The sequence below is a fragment of the Pleuronectes platessa genome, chromosome 13 (assembly GCF_947347685.1).
Source record: "Pleuronectes platessa chromosome 13, fPlePla1.1, whole genome shotgun sequence".
NCBI lineage: Eukaryota > Metazoa > Chordata > Actinopteri > Pleuronectiformes > Pleuronectidae > Pleuronectes > Pleuronectes platessa.
This window is the reverse complement of record NC_070638.1, coordinates 6,305,404-6,324,443: the sequence shown is the minus strand read 5'-3', so window position 1 is coordinate 6,324,443 and position 19,040 is coordinate 6,305,404. Positions and strand designations below refer to the sequence as shown.

General features: G+C 42.9%; 1 protein-coding gene across 1 annotated transcript; it reads left to right on the top strand.

Annotated features, from left to right (window-relative positions):
• The first annotated feature begins 1,449 nt into the window (after positions 1-1,449).
• sppl2 (signal peptide peptidase-like 2) lies at positions 1,450-18,051 on the top strand. Its single transcript, XM_053437510.1, has 15 exons — positions 1,450-1,563; positions 2,659-2,775; positions 3,228-3,410; positions 3,505-3,594; positions 3,789-3,940; positions 4,727-4,869; positions 5,221-5,317; positions 5,689-5,805; positions 6,568-6,649; positions 6,732-6,806; positions 6,911-6,973; positions 7,136-7,235; positions 7,528-7,605; positions 15,414-15,574; positions 16,348-18,051. The coding sequence occupies exons 1-15, from the start codon at positions 1,516-1,518 to the stop codon at positions 16,528-16,530; spliced, it is 1,689 nt and encodes a 562-aa protein (XP_053293485.1). The 5' UTR covers positions 1,450-1,515; the 3' UTR covers positions 16,531-18,051.
• The last annotated feature ends 989 nt before the right edge of the window (positions 18,052-19,040 follow it).

The following is a 19,040-nucleotide window of genomic DNA, read 5'->3' as shown; positions in this document are numbered from 1 at the left end:
ATAAATTATTTGTAAATAGTTGACAATGTGTTATGGACTCCTCATTTCCATGAGTAGACATTATTCAGGTGGTTTAAAGTGAACTCAGGTAAAAGCCGAGTCTTAACAGGGAATTGACTATAGGGCTACATGTATATGGACTATTACAATCAATAAGATATTGAAATTAATTAAAATAAATCAATTTCTGTACAAAAATGTGTCCGTCTGTTGTGTGTGTGTGTCAAGTTATATACAGCCAATGCCTACCGTGCGCAAAAGCCTTGGTAGGCTATGTGCGTGGTGCGCCAACTTTTTTACGAGATAGAGACCCCCTTACAGACAAAAAGATATCGAACCCTGCCCTTTCACAATATCTGTTGCTGGTTAGAAAACAAGTACCGTCAAAAGACACATCTGATGTCTTTGTTTGACAATTTTACTTAATATCGTTTTTAAAATTTACATTGACATTAATTGGTTTCTAGAAGTCTCCTTGGAATTTAGACCATTGCTTTGTATCACAAGTAAAACAGATGAATGTCCACGTGATTCATTAAGAAGCTGTTCATGTGACCACACACCTTCATCCGAACTATGATAACATGCAGTGTAATGACAGTATAGGTTAGTAGCAGAGGATTTGGTCCAAGGAAGAAGGATATGAAGTGAGGGGAGTTTTCTACAACATGCTTACACAAAGTAGACGAGATAATTGTGTTGAACAGAAGTTCCCTGACCAGTAGAGTGAGGAATCTTAACCACTAGACCACCAGGGAATGTTTCATATTTAAAATAGGCTCAATCTCACACCTTAATAAGGGCATCAGAGTACAAATCATTTCAGAAAAGTATGTCCATATACTATATCTACAATAATCTCAAGTGTTCACAGAGTTTGTGGTTGACAAGGCCAAAGGTTGAAGATCAATCAGAGGTTACACTGGGGCCTGCATGTTCAGTAAACTGTAATTACAGTGAAAATAGATGGTTGTGGATGGAAAGCAGAGCTGGAGCCTCTCTTCTTATTCCCCCGTCTGCAGGGATTCATCTTGCTGGGAATAACCATAACCCACCTTATAGCTACCAGGACATATGCAGCACATAAACTCTCCAGGTTTAATCATGTTCCCAAAGACTGTACCAAATGTACCAAAGTACTTAAAATACATAAGAATTAAGTAAAAACACTCAGTCATTGCTTTTGATTTCATGTTTTGTGTTGTTCCCAAGTTAAACACGTCTGTGCTGGATAAAACAAAACAAAAAACATTAAACCTAAACGGCTCATTTTACCTTGGTTCATTATTATTATAATTATGTTTATTAATAAGAGGACATTTAAGTTACATTTATTTTGACTGACTCCGACTTAAACCAATCAGAGATGCGCTTACTCCCTCTGTCACGACGCAGCAGCCAATAAACGTGGCCGCATTCCGAGGTGGGCGTGTCCCGCCGGACCAGCTGGTGGGGGTTGTCGCTGGCGGCCAGTGGTCTGTGTTTGATGGGGGAAGCAGCAGCTCGCTCCGCATCATGAGGGTCCATGAATCTCTGCTCTGGGCCGTTCTCCTCGTCCACAAGGTGAGCGACACCACCCGGGGAACGTGTACCCGCCTGTTTGTGTCGTGTTGCGGCCCCGGGTCGATCCCGCTAGGGGGGGTGGGGGGTTCTCCAGTCGTGTTTACCTCCCCCGTGTCCCCGGGAGGAGCGGTGGTAGCCGGGATGCTATGAGCGTTAGCTAGCGGAGATCCCAACCGAGGGCCCCGGGAACCTTCTGCCCGCATCTCGTCCACCCGGGATCCGGATCCTCGCTGACTCCAGAGTGTCGATCACCACGCACCGCACGCGGTTCAGATGTGTTAGCTAACAGCGGCCAGGAGGCGACAGGGGGACATGACACGACCAGAGGGGTCAGAGATTAGACTGACGATCATAACGTGTCCGCATCAAATATTAAAAAGTCAACTTGCGATGGAGCAGATCGTGTTTCCACTGGTGGTCACTGTTCTCCTCTGATGTGGCCAGAGGCTCCGCAAGATCAATGTTCTCTTATCGGTAGATAAATGTGTGATCATCACGATTAATGCGCAGTTAGGGCTCTGTAATATAACAGTCATTCTAATGATCACAATATACTTTTCAACAATCGCAATATCACAAAGGTTCAATATAAATATATAGATGTATATGCATTTAGGGCTAGGCTATTAAACCGTAATAATAATGATCACAATATAATTTGCAAAAATATAAGAAAGGTTCAGTATATATTTATTAATGCATATGCTTTGTTCCCATTAGTGGTCATTATTCTCCTCTGGTCGGATGTTGCTAGATACACAACAAGATAGACATGTTCATATCGCTACCTTTATCGATAATCATCATCATATCTGTGCATTTAGGGCTGAGTAATCAAATATGAATAGTTATCGTGGTGTGCTTTTAAACAATTTAACAATCGATATGTAAGAAATTGTGCAAGTACATAATTGGATTTAATGTTTTGTAAAAAGTTTTTAATGTGCGGCAGAGAGTCGGGTTAAACATTTACAAACGTTATGGTTTTTCTCCACTTTGTATCACATAAACTAAATATCTATATGGTGCTGCTGGTAGTAATGGTTGATCTCATGGACCTGTGGTGTGACACTAACCTTGCTGGTGCGTTGACAGGTGGCGGGGGAGTACGGCATGGCCCACTTCAGTGACGAGAGCAGCAGCAAAGGAAAGGACTACTGCATCTTCTTCAACTCCCAGTGGGCACGTCTACCTCAGGACCTCAATAAGGCAGTAAGTCGCGAATCAGAGCTGTAACCAAGTTCACTTCACAGTCATACACAAAGATAACTTTGAGATTACTTCACAGCCAATCAGAACAGGGGAGACCAACAACAGTACACTGGGATGTCCAGGTGATCAATACAATCCTGTTTGGGAAGCCTGGTGACTCTGGTGCCGGTTTGTCCTCTGACAGCTGCAGATGTTAGAGATCTCCATGACTGATAATGATATAATGACTTACAGTAATTCCACCCGAGAGGAAAATATGCCTGAATTATCTAAATGATAAGATGTTTTCATTTGGTTAAACCCCTCAGTCGAGGCAGGAATAGTTTGTGTGTTTGTCATCAGCAGTGAAACCTGCGCGACAGATAATTGGATCCAGTCTGACGGGAAATAAAACATTCAATGCCGCGTCATAAGAAATGTTCCATAACAGATTTTGTTACCTTGTCTTGTAGTCACGCCTGCCGGTCCATGACCTGACATCATCGATCCTGTGCTCGCCCTCTGACGTCCCGGAGGGGGGCTTCCCCAATCGCATCCCCATGGTGATGCGGGGCAACTGCACTTTCTATGAAAAGGTCCGGCTGGCCCAGATCAACGGTGCCAAGGGGATAGTCATCGTCAGCAAGGACAGACTGGTAACCTGAATATAACTTATACTGTTTAAAGCTGTTGTTTCACCATCAGAAAACAGAAATCAACGTTTTTTGTTTGTTTTATCCTTCGCTGCAGACACCACCAGCAGGAAACAGGACCCAGTATGAGGAGATTGACATCCCTGTAGCATTGCTCAGCTACTCTGACATGCTCGAGATAAGCAAGGTGAGAGGTCGACTACATTACATGGATCAGTGTCTCTCGTTCTGATTGCTCAGTAGTGTTTATTACAGTCGGACAGAGACGGACAGGTTTAGAACTCTGTCGTTATCACGTAGCAGAAGAAACCAAAACACAAATCTGAGTCATTTTGACTTCTTGGCTTGATTCATTCTAACTCCTACATCTATCTCCCACAGAGGTTTGGTAAAGAGAGCCTTGTGGCCATGTATGCGCCCAATGAGCCGGTGCTGGACTACAACATGGTGATCATCTTCTTGATGGCAGTAGGGACGGTCGCCATTGGAGGCTACTGGGCCGGCAGCAGAGACCCAGAGACCGCAAGAAGTGAGTGGACAGGATGCTGGGAGCTGATTGAAATAACTTAAGCAAACTCTAGAAAATGTCTGAATCCAATTTCCCGAAGATTTAGGTTTTGAAAAAAGCCTATGATGCTTGTTTTTCCATTTATTTAGGTTGTATTATAGAATTGTAAATCAATATTTTCTACAACACAACCATTTAGATTATTTCAAGACATGACACAAAGTCTCTTTCCTGTTCTTACCATTCTTTTTCCCTCCGTTCTGAGTTTAATGACAGTTCATTTCTCAGAGGAGTCGTCTCTGGGGAAGATTAGTCATCGTCTTCTTGGCAAAGAAGTACCAGTGTGTGATTGCTCTGTTTTCCTCATATAAGTGTGTGTGTGTGTGTGTGTGTGTGTGTATGTGTGTGTGTGTTTATGTTTGTCTGTGTTGACTCCTTACAACTCCTCCAAAGGGCAGCGTTATAAGTGACTCATTGGCTTAAGCCAATCCGAGGCCAAGGTGTCTGAGGGCCCAGTCAGATGGGGTCTCTGACGCACGGGACCCAGGGGCAAAAATATTTTGGAATATAAGCGTGTGTTTGTCGGGCACCAAGGGTATTTCTGCTAGTCGGCTAAATCATGGTAAATATTGACGATTGATTGGAGGTTGGTCTTCAGTGAAAACGGTTTTGTAAAACAGTTGAAGCTGGCAGATCTGTTTTCTACAGTTGGCACAACAAGCATTTGTCTTTATAGATGCCGCTCATCAGGCTTGAGAAGTTGTAAACAAGATCCCATCGTCCAAAACGCTGACTCTCACTTCTCCTGCAGACGCTACATGAAGCACAAGCGGGACGACGGCGCGGAGAAGCAGGACGAGGAGACGGTGGACGTCACCCCCATCATGATCTGCGTGTTCGTGGTCATGTGCTGCAGCATGCTGGTGCTTCTCTACTTCTTCTACGACAGCCTGGGTAGACACAGCACACACACACACACACACACACAACACTGATGTCAACACACATTATAACAAGTAGGATTCTGGTGCTCATCAAATATGAGACTAAAATACATTGAACCAATGAATAAGGTGGTTTTAGAATTGTGTTTTATTGTCTATCAGCGTTTTTTTTCTGAGCAGCTAAAAAACAAGATTTAGAATTAAAATGCAAATAAGCTCACATAACAATGTGTGATAATACTTCCTTCCCTCAATTTTAAACTCAAATACTTAAGGAAAACATTTTTCAGACTGTCTTTCCTGAGTATTAGTGGATATCATGTCATAACACTAAACCTCCTCCACTGTTTCCTCACTGTAGCCATCTGGGTTATCGGCATCTTCTGTCTGGCCTCCTCAGTCGGCCTCTACAGCTGCATGTGGCCCTTTGTCAGGAGGCTTCCCTTCGGCAAGTGCAGGTGAGAGCGTTCACATCGGGCTCGGCTCTGGAAGCTAACGTCTGCCCAGACGTCTGTTGTCAGAACCTCATAGTTTTTTTTAAACTTATTTCCCCAAGTTCTCAAACCTAAACAAACCTATGTCAGACTTTTATGATCTACTCTGTTTATTTCATATTCTCTAAATAATTGTGTATTCAACATTTAGAATTATAAACCTACAATAATGCAATCAGAGATCATTTTAGGAATTTATTTATTGCATTTCAACAGTTAGCCTAAAAAAAAAACGACACTATCGGCAGTTTTTTTGGTTTGTGATTGACCGTTTTAATTTAAAGATAAATGTCTTTTATTATGGTTTCATTTCCTGATTTGTGTTCTGATCCCAGGATCCCAGAGAACAACCTCCCGTACCTGCACAAGCGGCCACAGATCCGCATGCTGCTGCTGTCGGCCTTCTGCATCGGAGTCAGCATCACCTGGATGGTGTTTCGCAACGAAGACCAGTGAGTAAAGAAAAACGGGTCAAATCCCCTCCATAGTGTCTTATTGAGTCTAAAAAGCAGGGTTCCTACGGTCATGAAAAACCTGGAAAAGGCCATGTTTATTTCCAGGCCTGGAAAAGTCATAGAAAAAAATAAAATCCCCAAAGTTTTGGAAAAGACATGGAAATTTGTTATATTCATATTTTCATGTCGTTCATTTACGTTGAGTTTTAAATAATTCATATGCTTTTAAAGAAATACGCTCAAAATATAAACAGGCTTCCTAGGTTTGTGTCATTTAAGGTGTACTGTATGCCTTGGAATTCTCATTGTCACTTTTCGCGTACACACCGAGATTTCACAAAATGTTCGGTCATGGAAATTTGGTTTGAAATTTTTGAAAAGTCATGGAAATCCATTGGTCAAAATGTGTATGAGCCCTGAAAAAGTCAGATGGCATAAATGCGCCCCTCTCTCCCAGAACCATTTGTAATCTTTACTACTTCCATTGTGTAACTATACGTCAGTTGTCTGTGTGGGTCTCTCTCCTCCCTCCGTGTGGTAACTGGAGCCCCAGTTACACTAAATCTACACTGAAATGAGCCTGTGTGTGAGTCTGTCTGTCTGTTGTCCGACTTCACCCGGTACTTGAAGCTCAAGGACACGTGTCCTCTGCTGCTGGTGTCTGTGGAGTGGGACATGATGGGGACTCTATCTGTCTGTGTCCTGGGTGTTTATGATGATGATGCTGTTTGACTCAGGCTGCTGCTGTGTGTCCTCCAGGTGGGCGTGGGTGCTGCAGGACTTCCTGGGGATCGCCTTCTGTCTCTACATGCTCAAAACCGTCAGACTCCCCACGTTCAAGGTGGACATAATCTATTACAGGTTAAAACGTGTTTGGTGATATTTATGAACTAATTTCCTGTATTATTCTGTCCCCCCCGCAGGCCTGCACTTTACTACTGTCCGTCCTTTTTGTCTATGATGTTTTCTTCGTATTTATTACACCTTTATTTACAAAGGTACGTCCAGACATTTTTTTCTTCTCAAACTCAAAACCTATTCAGACAGTTTCAGCCTCTTGTCACTGCATCGTGCTCACGTGACCACAACCTTCTCTCCACAGAGTGGGGAAAGTATAATGGTGGAGGTCGCGGCTGGTCCCTCCGACTCCTCCACCCATGAAAAGGTGAGCTTGTTTTCAAATTCCACAACTCCCCCTGGGCTGGGAGGTGGTGTAGTGAACGTACAGAGACATAACACATCCACCAGCGCTCCTCCTGCTCTGAGCGGCTCCTCTCAGCTCAGAGGAAAAGGGGTTGATAGTGACACTACTTTGATTTTTCTGCAGCTCCCCATGGTGCTCAAAGTGCCGAGGTTGAACTTCTCTCCCCTGGCTCTTTGTGACCGGCCCTTCTCCCTCCTGGGCTTTGGAGACGTCTTAGTACCAGGTAATTAAATGCATCATCACAGCACTAGAGCCTCGAACGGTTCAAAGATCACATTGTTGTATATGTGACCAGCAGAAAAAACCTAAAACCCCATTTGACCCATTTGATCTATTCTTGGAGTGTGACACATTCATATAGTCGCCGTGTGAGAGCAGAAACACTCAACAACCACAAAGGTTGCATATTTAATGTTATATAACAACAGTTACACATTTTAATTCCCATAACTTATTATCTGCACAATTAGGTCACTTCCTCATATAATGTAAGATTCTTTGTTTTCTCCCTTCAGGTCTGTTGGTGGCGTACTGTCACAGGTTTGACCTTTTAACACAGTCCTCCAGGATCTACTTTGTGTGCTGTACTATCGGTACGTACAGCTGTGTGTGTGTGTGTGTGTGTGTGTGTGTGTGTGTGTGTGTGTGTGTGTGTGTGTGTGTGTGTGTGTGTGTGTGTGTGTGTGTGTGTGTGTGTGTGTGTGTGTGTGTGTGTGTGTGTGTGTGTGTGTGTGTGTGTGTGCGCATGTTGTACTTGGTGAGATGTTTCCTTACTGGTATGATTAACTCTATTCAGATGGGTAGTGGACGAGACAAACTGCAGAGCCGGTGAAGAGAGATTCCTAATACAGACTTTTACAAAAAAAAAAAAAGTCCCTGTTTTTGAGAGATGGTTATTGAATCAGGACATCACACCCGTTTATTTTCCCTCACACTTTTCTCTATCGATAGAACCCCTTTCCGTTAGAACACCTTTCAAAACAAGAGTCCCAACCACCAACCTGCTTATAACAGGAACTACACATCAATCTTCCATAATAAAACCACTAACGGGAAAAAAAAATGAAAAACCATCCTCTACCTATCTGTAGCATATCCCCCGAAAGATGGTTGAGACTTTCAACTGATGTTTTCAGGTTTATTTTAAACTTCCCGAAACAACACAGTAAGAGCTTGTGCCTCTTTCTCTGAAGGAAAATAAACGGGTTTGATGTCCCGATTCCAGAACCATCTCTCGTGTACTTTCCCGGCGGAGGCCTCCTGACAGTATAAGAGAACAAACCGCTCGGCTACATCTGTCTTTTGTAGTTCACTGTTATTTATACAGAAGGAGAGTCTGACAGTTTTAAGCGACGTTACGTCTATGGACGCTATAAGTCACTTTCAAAATAAAAGCATGGGGGAAAAAATTTAGAATGAATGAATTACAAGAACAAGAAAGCCCCCTCCCACTGAAAGAACTCAACATCAGCTTAAGCGTTGTGTCGTGGCAATTTCTACAATCCCACCTTTAGCAAGGAGGAAACGAGACACAATTCTCTTACAGTATTGTCACACATTTAATGCTCGAGCATGGTACATACAACAGAGTTGAGTTTGTCATATGCACCCAGACAGAAGACAGTGGTTGGTATTTATACATTTGGCTAACCCCACCCATTCGGGAGGGGGTTGTTAAACAGTTAATGACACAGGTGAAGCAGCACTTCAAACATCTTCAAGCTCCTCCTAGAGAGGAACAAACTTATTGATCAGCCTCTTTGATATAAAGGAAATAGGTGACGGGTATCCTGTCCCCTGCTCTCAGACCCCTGGAGTGTAACATCTGTCTCCAAGATCCCTTCTTAGTGTCTACAACCACCACAAATCCCCCGTGCTGTAAGGTCTTTGTTAGGTGAATTTGTGTAAGGAACATCAAAGTAGTTCCTTACATCAATCATAATGCCTGAATAGCTAATTACTATCACACTGTGTCCGGACTAATTAGATTACTGTGACTGGAGTAATCAGGCCAACACTCACTCAGTTCTACAGGAAACAGCAACATCAAAGTTACATTTGTTAGAGATTCAATGATGATCAATCCAAGTATACATAAACATGATTATATTATGGTCACATGTTACATTTCCCTTACAATCCGTCATTTTGATCATTATGGATCAATAACACTTTATAAGGTGGGGGAAATCCCACTCTGTCCGAAGTTGACGATTGAGGGTACTTCAGTTGTGTGATATATTATCAACATCATCATATGGTGGAATCCAGTCTGAGATAGGGTAGAGGTCAATTTGCATAGCGGTAACAATGGCCTAAGTGCATTGTTTGCGAATCAGACCAATCTTACAAGTGATAACAGAAATGGCAATCAAAAACATGAACAAACGACTGTGGGATTCTCTTGGTAAGCAGCTGTAACACTGGTCCCCACAGACTAAATACACCTTCTCTGGCAGTGCAGACTGTCTGTTAAAATAAACAGTTTTTGTTTGATTTAAATAAGCATTTGCTGTAATTATTTGGCTAGGATCCTGTACACAGAAGAAACATTTGACATAGGATGCACTGGCAGAGGATGCCAAGCGACTGAGCAGTTGCGGGCTGAGGATTTAGATGAAAATATAGGCTTTGAACAATAATTCAGATTTAAATTCTAAGAACATTATTTGGGTTTGAGTTTTCCACGGTGCTATCCACATTCCTGCCATGACGCAAAAAGTATATTCTGGATTACTTACTGGCCAGCATTCTGTGTCATTGAAGCTAGCAGGCAGAGCTAGGAATTCTACATGTGGTTGGAGCATTGCATGCACAATGATCTTGAATTTGGATATTTTCTACAGTCAGTTTTGAACTCACTTGGTCTGTGCGCTCTGTTAAATAATTATAAGATAAAATAAATGATGTCCATTTTACTGTCGGGTTGGTTTATGATGAGTTGGTACTGGTCTTTCTTCTCTTTTTTTTTTTTTTTTTTTTTTTTGTTTTTTTTTTTTTTTTTTTTTTTTGGTTCCTTCTGTCTCTTTCTCGCCGTTTCTTCCTTTATCTGCAACAGCTGTTGGTTGTTGGTATGGTTTTACACCTCAGTGAGAGCGGTCGTCTTTCTTCTGCTTTGTTCCTCGTCTGTGAGGGAAGCGACACTCTCTCCCTGGGCCTCCGTCTCAAGTGGCGGACTTATATCAGCACCCAGTCTCCTGGTTTCCAATTATGCAACTGGCTCTCTGCTGGTTGCGGGATTGCTGCATTTACCTGTGTGTATAAGGCTCAACATTTTGGTTATGTCCACACAGTACATACCTGTTCGGGCCCTTCCCCTCCCTCTCATGGTAGTGCTTTGATCCATGAGAGTTCTGTGTCATCACAGCACTTGACCATTTGTTTTTAATTGTTCCAATGTTCTCTTTCAACTGCTCCACCCCTTGTTTCTAGGGTAAATGTTTTCTCGCACTAACACCGTTGCGACTGCAGAGGCATCTGCTTTACCTGTAGGGAAAATATGTCAACAGCCACATGACAATGCTCCTTTCCTTCACATGGTGTTAGTTCAATGCAACCCATTTGCAAGTGATCAAACGGTTGGCCAGGGGGTTGTACGTCCTGGCCTCCTGTAGTGTTGCCTGTCAGAAAATGTAAACATTTTGAAATAAAACGTAAAGGAGTAGTTTGGGAAACCAGACAATTTTCAATAAAACAAAAACAAACAAAACAACAAATAAACATTTAAACACACATGGACGGCCGTCCTTAGATTGACATACATTGTTAAAACATTTACATTCTGCTTTCTCTATGTTGTTAGCATGGCTCTGTGCTTCTGCTAAATCTGTGAGAGAAAGGAAAAAGGAATATCAATGACAGTATGTTGGTTAGTTGCCGCTTCCTCTGCTGCTGTATCTGCTTGAGCATTACCTGTTGAAAAAACAGAATCACCTTTAGTGTGAGCTTCACACTTTACAGAGTAAAATGGCTGTTAATAGAATTAGGTTGCTGCTCTAGCAGAATGGACGATCCAGAATATGGCATTAACAATGTGACCTCTTGATATCATTCTGCTCTTAGACAGAGAGGCTGACCCTATGCCAAGCTATCTAATTTCTTTGAGGAGAAATACGCCACTGGTCGTTTGCACTAAACTGTTGTCATGAAACCCCGTTTCTCATTTACAGTCTGTGTAAATGATCTGTTTTGATCTGGTGGTCCCAGTGTAGGTGTCGAAGTCAGTCTGTTGTAGTTAGGTAAATGCTGTGTCAGCGTCTGTCATTCACGTCAGGTTGTCGGTTGGTGTCAGTCCTTGGCCATGCATAACATACAGGAGTGGAGCCTCCAGGGATGCATAATCACAGATCCACTGTTTACAGTAGTCCGTCATCCCTAAAAAAATTACATTAATTGTTTTTTAGAACGCGGTGTTAGAATCTTTAGGATGGCTTCCACTCGTTTGAGCTCAATGTTTTTACCGCTACTAGAAATTTTGTGTCCTAGGAAAGTTACACTTTTCTGGACAAATTGCAGCTTAGCCAGGCTGGCCTCGTGGCCCTGGTCTGCAAGATATTTTAGCATGCTACTGTGTCGACTTTAAAGGCCTGTGTTGTTGGTGAACAAATCATCGAATCATCAACATTTATATCAGCGCGCTTACCGCTGGTAATGCCAAGTCCTCCAGACTCACTTGCTTACCGCTGGTAATGCCAAGTCCTCCAGACTCACTTGCTTACCGCTGGTAATGCCAAGTCCTCCAGACTCACTTGCATAACCCGTGACCTGACTGCGCGGGATTCCACAAAACTTTTGGACATACGTCTGAACGTATATGATTTATCCGGAATTGTGAAAGCAAACCAATACTGAGAGTGTGGATGAACTGGGACACTGAAAAATGCATTAGCAAAATAAACAATTCAAAATAAACAAAAACTACATGCTTTCTGGTGGAACCAGAGAATCTTTTATATTATCCTCTCTTTTTTGTTTTATTTTAATTTATTCAATAGGCATTCTTACTGGTGAGTGTGCACATGGAATGATGACTCCGGTTTTCTACCAGTTTTAAAATTCTGGTGTTATACCTGCTGCTGCTTCTGGATTGAGTGGATGTGCGCTCGAACATTAACGTTATGGGCTCTTTGGTGTCACATTGAGATGTTCAGTTTAAAATAATCCCAGATCATACTTATCATTAGTCCATACATTTTGTTGCACTTTTTGTAACTCTGAAGAGTCAATTGTTAAACTGCAAACCTTTTGTTTAAATTTAGCGGTTTGTTCTAAATACACATTTTTGTTTTCCCCCATAAAAATGCTCTGAAAATGGGCATCTGTGTGTTTGCATTGAGGAAGAATATTGAATTCCTTCTCCCCTATCCTCCCATTTACAATCTTGTGAACACTCAGTGACCATGTGTGCCAAATTTTCCCACTGCACATCATTTGCTTTAGCTAGAAATATATCTGTTGATGGGTTAAGTATATTAAAGATTTGCCTATTGTGGGGTCAACACAACAGTCAATGCTTACAATCTATTATCATAATACACCAAATCACTACTAATACAATTGCTTTCTTTAATCTTACTGGAACCAGTTTTTTTTTTTAATGTCTGTTCCTTCACTAACTGTTGCTGTGCAATGTAAGTCAGATACTTGCATGACGCAGTGTGTGTGTGTGTGTGTGTGCTATTTCAAGCAGATCTGAGGTTATATACCTTGGCCCAGTGGGTAACAGGTCCCATTGGTGTAGGTACAGTGGCTAACCATGATCTGGTTGTACATATTCACTATGGATATCTCATGTTCTGGTGACTTAAACCCCTTCCTGTTTACAATGCAAAAATCAAGCCTAAGACCACATTTGGTGTCCTCCTAACAAATTTTCAAGTCAACATGTATTTTATATCCCCATCTGTTTTGGTAACAGACCGTGGTGTGGTATATGATTATTTAATTTTGGTGCCTGATGCCCCAACAGTGAAAATATATATACCAACCAATTTTGGAAGATAATGTTGTTTTGCGGCCCCAGAATCAACCAGAAATTAGATATTTTGCCTGCTACCTGTAGAGATATTTCAGGTAAAACTTCAGATCCACTTGCTTTTTGCCATGTTAAACAATTCTTTGTAATGTTTGTACGTGTGGTGTTGGGGGTGCGTTCACCTGAATCTGGAGTCTCCTCCGCCTCTGCCTCAAGCCATGCCTCATCCTCTGTGCAGTCTCTGGGATACGTGAAAAATAAGTCCAGTGGATCTCCTTTTCAGCCTTGTCGTGTTACAGTCTCTCGCACAGTGGTCAGGGTCTTCTGGTGGCAACATTCAGCGGTTATCTTTGAAGACTTTAATCAATTTGACCACCTTTCCAGCAGGTTGTTCTCATAGAGTCTCTCCACATGTCCGCGAAACCGCATCTGTTCTCCAGTCATAGCGCATGTCTGTCCCTGGCCAGTCCCTTTATACTTGGCCCCTTGCCATTTCAGTTTCATGCTGTGGAGCAAGAGACTTCTGGTTTCTCTCAAAGTCTGCCTTTACTGTTATACAATTTGGGACAGTACTTCGAAAATGGCAGGCCCTCCTTGTGACGCTATGTCTGACAGTTCACTGGAAATGCAGCGCATCTCCTCTGGTGTCCAGGCTCTGTAGACATACATCACTGCATCGCCGTCTGATCTTGGATTTGGCACCTCAATCATCGGAAGATTGTGGACGTCGCGTGCTCTTGTTCTTGTGGATATGGGGCTGAGTTTGTGTTGTGCCGTCATGGTTGCAGCTGCCTCATCCAATTTCTGGTGATATGGGGGTGGTGCGGATGCTGCCCCTCCTGTTGCGGCCGACTGTCCTTGGATGTCTCGGTATGAGAGAGCAGGCTGTTGGTTGTGGCGACTTTGATGAGCGGCAGAGGCAGGGAGAAGATCCAGTTCTTTCTGTGAATGTGAGAGCTGGGGACATTGATTAGTTGCACCCCCCTCCCTGTTGCCCCCCTGTGTACTACATTGCTGTCTGTTCCTTTTCTCAGATTCGCTCCTCCATTTCATAAATGCTATCCAATTTATTTTGGTTTTACCCTTCATTTTCTCATATTTTTCCATTTTATTCTGTAGCGCCTGTATTTGATTTAAACTAAAACTACCGTTCTCAGAAAATGCAAACTTTTCTATCCACACCAGAAGCTGTTTACAGGAGTCATCACCATGTTTCTCACACATAATTTTTGCACATCCCATTAGATCACACACTTCAGTAAAAGGTTTGCTATTAAGTTTCCCCATTTAAATTCAATTCGCAGTCACTCACTTACCAGCACATAGATGACATTAATTGATATTATTCTTATTAATTCCTTTATCAATGGGTCATCACCCCTAAGTAATGTCACTCTACCTCACGCGTCACCCCGTGCTCTTCAATACTGTATCCTCCTTCAAAGAAAAATTTCAGATGCCGTATCGAACAATCTTCATTCCATAATCTCACAAGCAGCCTCTTCTCACCCTGGGAGTCGATTACGACTTGCCCTTCAGGAGAGGTAGACTTCGGGTCTTGGGCAATAATAATTAATAAAAAGAAAATCCCCTCACCGACTGCGCGCAGATTTAAACTTGGTCTTGAGAATGGTTTGAAGCGTGAATGAGTTAGGCATCCCGGACGAGCCCCCAATTGTCGTGGCAATTTCTACAATCCCACCTTTAGCAAGGAGGAAACGAGACACAATTCTCTTACAGTATTGTCACACATTTAATGCTCGAGCATGGTACATACAACAGAGTTGAGTTTGTCATATGCACCCAGACAGAAGACAGTGGTTGGTATTTATACATTTGGCTAACCCCACCCATTCGGGAGGGGGTTGTTAAACAGTTAATGACACAGGTGAAGCAGCACTTCAAACATCTTCAAGCTCCTCCTAGAGAGGAACAAACTTATTGATCAGCCTCTTTGATATAAAGGAAATAGGTGACGGGTATCCTGTCCCCTGCTCTCAGACCCCTGGAGTGTAACATCTGTCTCCAAGATCCCTTCTTAGTGTCTACAACCACCACAAATCCCCCGTGCTGTAAGGTCTTTGTTAGGTGAATTTGTGTAAGGAACATCAAAGTAGTTCCTTACATCAATCATAATGCCTGAATAGCTAATTACTATCACACTGTGTCCGGACTAATTAGATTACTGTGACTGGAGTAATCAGGCCAACACTCACTCAGTTCTACAGGAAACAGCAACATCAAAGTTACATTTGTTAGAGATTCAATGATGATCAATCCAAGTATACATAAACATGATTATATTATGGTCACATGTTACATTTCCCTTACAGTTGACTGGGTATGACTGGGTTTTGGAATTATTGACCCTCTGCTGTTGTCTGACTGTCTCTCTCTCTCTCTCTCTCTCTCTCTCTCTCTCTCCAGCCTATGGCATCGGCCTGCTGATCACCTTCGTGGCGCTGGCCGTGATGCAGATGGGTCAGCCCGCCCTGCTCTACCTGGTGCCTTGCACTCTGCTCACCTCCCTCACTGTAGCGCTGTGGCGCAGGGAGTTGCCCCAGTTCTGGACTGGAAGTGGATTTGTGGTGAATACCAGTTTGATTTGACCGCCTACTGCCGAAGAAACAGAAAGACTATAAAAAAAAAAAAAAAGAGAAAACAAACCCACCCCCCCCCAAAATGAAATCTAGTGTAAAATAACAAGCAGAGTAAAGTGAATTTCAAGTTGAGTAACTCCTTTTTAAATGATTCCATTCGTTCCAACTGCTTTTTTTCTGTTGTGCTGTCCCCTTCTTCCCCCCCCCCCACCCCCCATCGCTGCTCCTTCATTTCACTGTGGGTGTGCATTAGTCTGCTGCTGAGGGCTCAGCTGTCTGTGACTGTCATCGCAGGTATTCTTCTATCTGGGCTTCTCCTTCACACTTCACCATTAAAACCTCCCGATCCCACTAAGGGCTCATTTCTCCGTTACTTTTCTAGAGTAATTATGTGTTTTCCTCTGTGTGTGTGTGTATGTGTGTGTGTGTGTGCACCTATTTGTGATCATTTAGCAATCCGCCATCACTGGTGGTGCTGGAGTGATTTGCTAGTTTAAATGGTACTGGTTAGCATGTGGTTTCTGATCAGTTTAATGGGCCTGGAACCTACAGGAGACATTCTGACAACAGTGTAGAATCATGAAATTGTTAATGATGTGATGAATCATAATCTCTCGATGGACAGAGGAGTGACTGTATCGTCTCTGGATGTGTGTCTCACCTTCCTCTGTATCTGTAATTATCTAAATGAACGTACGTTTTTTTCCCTCCTGACTCGTTTCATCCATCTCACATCGCTCTGGTTCTTCTGTCCCCTGCAGCCGGCCATAATGCTCGCACCGATCAACTGCACACAAACTGCAGAGCCGCAGAGCGACGGGCTCTCCACCAAACCGAAGTCGCCAACATCCGAATCTGCCGCTCAGAGCGAAGACACGCCCCATCAGCCGCCTCAGGCCACGCCCCCGCCTGAGAATGATGAAGACAAAGACAAATCGAACTGAAAGGACTCCTAGTACGGCATTCTCCATTTTCATTTCATGTTTTATTTGTTGTGATTTTTGTTTTCTACGTAGTGTTTCAGTCAGTGGACATTTTTAAGTACTGTCGTTTATTTGCACTTGGTGTGAAGGGACGAGCAGGTGAGGTCTGCGTTTTCTGAACGACACACACACACACACACACACACACACACACACACACACACACACACACACACACACACACACACACACACACACACACACACACACACACACACACACACACACACACACACACACACACACACACACACACACACACACACAGTCGAGTATAAAACCTGCACAGCAGCACCAACACCCTCCTCTACTACATAAAGTACCATCTGTATCAGTGGTGGAAAGTACATTTACTCAACTAGTCTACTTCACTACAGTTGTAATATCCTCTACTTGAGTCCTACTTCAAACCTCCACATTTCAGAGGCAGATATTCAACGTGTGACTCCACAGTGTAGTTTAAAAGTCTAAAAACAAGAGAGACTTGTGTGACAATTCTTATCCCTCATGAATTATCTGAAGATCCCTCAGATTTCTCCAGAGGCTCTTTAGAGGAGCCCAGAACTTAGCAGCCATTTTGCTAATTCAGCTTTAGGGGATTTGGCTTCACTTTGACTGAGCTGTCACGTCGTCCATCTTTACAAGTTATATATAATATGAAATGTGATGGAAGTAGTTCTGTAGGTTACACACTGCAATCGCCACCTGAAGTGATTCAGAACATCTTGTTATGAAAACTGTTGGTTCAAGCACTACATCAGAAATGTACTGAGCCCCTTATTCCCTCTGATACATTATAATCTGCCAGAATATAACGCACAGCAGTGATGACTGAAGACGCTCATCACATTTTTTTTGTAACACTGAAGAATTTTTGTCGATGTTTTCTCGTGTTTCTTTTGGTATATTTCTTGTTTTGCATGCTATGATTTTGACCTTTTTATATAAAAAAGCAGTGTATAATCTATAATAGGGGCTTCGTATGCATTATCAGCGGCGCCAGATGTCGGCCATCGCGATTTTTAATCCCCAAGTAGTTCCTCAAACTGTCTTAACAACTGGTTCTGGCCTTACAGTGTCCATGTGGGGGTGGGGGGGGAATGTGTAAAAGTTGCTTTACCACAAACGAGTGCTGTTCTCTAAACCCGGATGAGCGAGTGACGGGTTGTGTTACATATGTTCCTAGTTAAGTTCAAATGAAGCATTTGCACAATATTTTTTTAATTCGTGTGCCGACATAAGGTGTTGGTTTATGTCTGTAAATGATGTTTAAAGAAATGGAAACCAAGGTGTCTGTACATCCAGTTTTCATCCTGAACACCAGAGCCCTGCAGCTGCTTCACCCTGTGCACCAGTGTGTAGTGGTCCAGGGTTAAAGGTCAAAGGTGTGTTTCTACAGGACGCGAGATTATTCACCTTGTTGTCACCAAGTGGTTTTTAAAGCCTCTGTTGAGGAAAACATATAATAAACATTGTATTTGAGATGTGGTTTGATTAGTTTTTGTCGCACAACATCACACAGAATCAAAATGTGCAGTTTGCAGCAGGGGGCGCTGCACCTCCTACCTTGGGTCAAACATGTTGCAAAAACATTCCTTGAGACCCTACAACCAAGTTAGCTGACTCTTCACGTTTCTGAAGATTGTATAAAAGGTTCTCCGTCATTGCGTTGGAATAGGCATCACATGGATCTGAGCTCCGGGTGACTTCCAGTGTCCCTGATCTGCAGGTTTTTAAAGAGATGTGATTGGTCCCAGTCATCCTCAGTCCCCCACTCAGGATGCCGTCTGCGCCTCGACTCAAGACGTTGATGCCTCAGAGTCTGAATGTGTCTTTTCATGGTGTGTCTGGTAGAGAGGAACAGCCGTCTGACAAAGAGCCTCTCAGTTTCCTGGGCCCAGTCAAAGTGAGGGACTGTGGATCTGCTCAGCTCTCAGACTCTACTCACCATCAAACCGCCTGGAGCCATGTTTGTACCTTTGTCCTGCTCAGATTTCCTCTCCTGAAGTCCAGCGATGCTTAAACACCAGAGTTAAATTAAAGGGATTTTGAGGTTGAAGTTTTCTGACAGCAGAAATAGAGTCATTAGGCAGTTAGGGAGGCCTGGGGGTGATAACCTGTCTCTGAGCACCAGCAGTGTTTGATGGGAGTTTTACTAAATGTCTCAATGTTTAAGGTGCGTGTTAAGCACCTGGTATTAATCACACCTACTCTCTCACATGCAAAGTCAAATATGGCCAATTATACAAATTATAAAAGAATTAGAAGTAAAGGCCTTTGCAGCTAAATTTGGCGTCTTCCAACAACCTATTGATAGGTGGGATAATGGTGCACTATGGGTAATAAGACTTTCAACATGCACAATGCAACTAGAGGTCAACAACTCCACAGAGAAACTTCAGTCGAGTTGTGTGGTTACGCTTCTTCTTCTATTTCTGTTCTGAATTTTTTGTCGCAGCCCCATTTTGGAA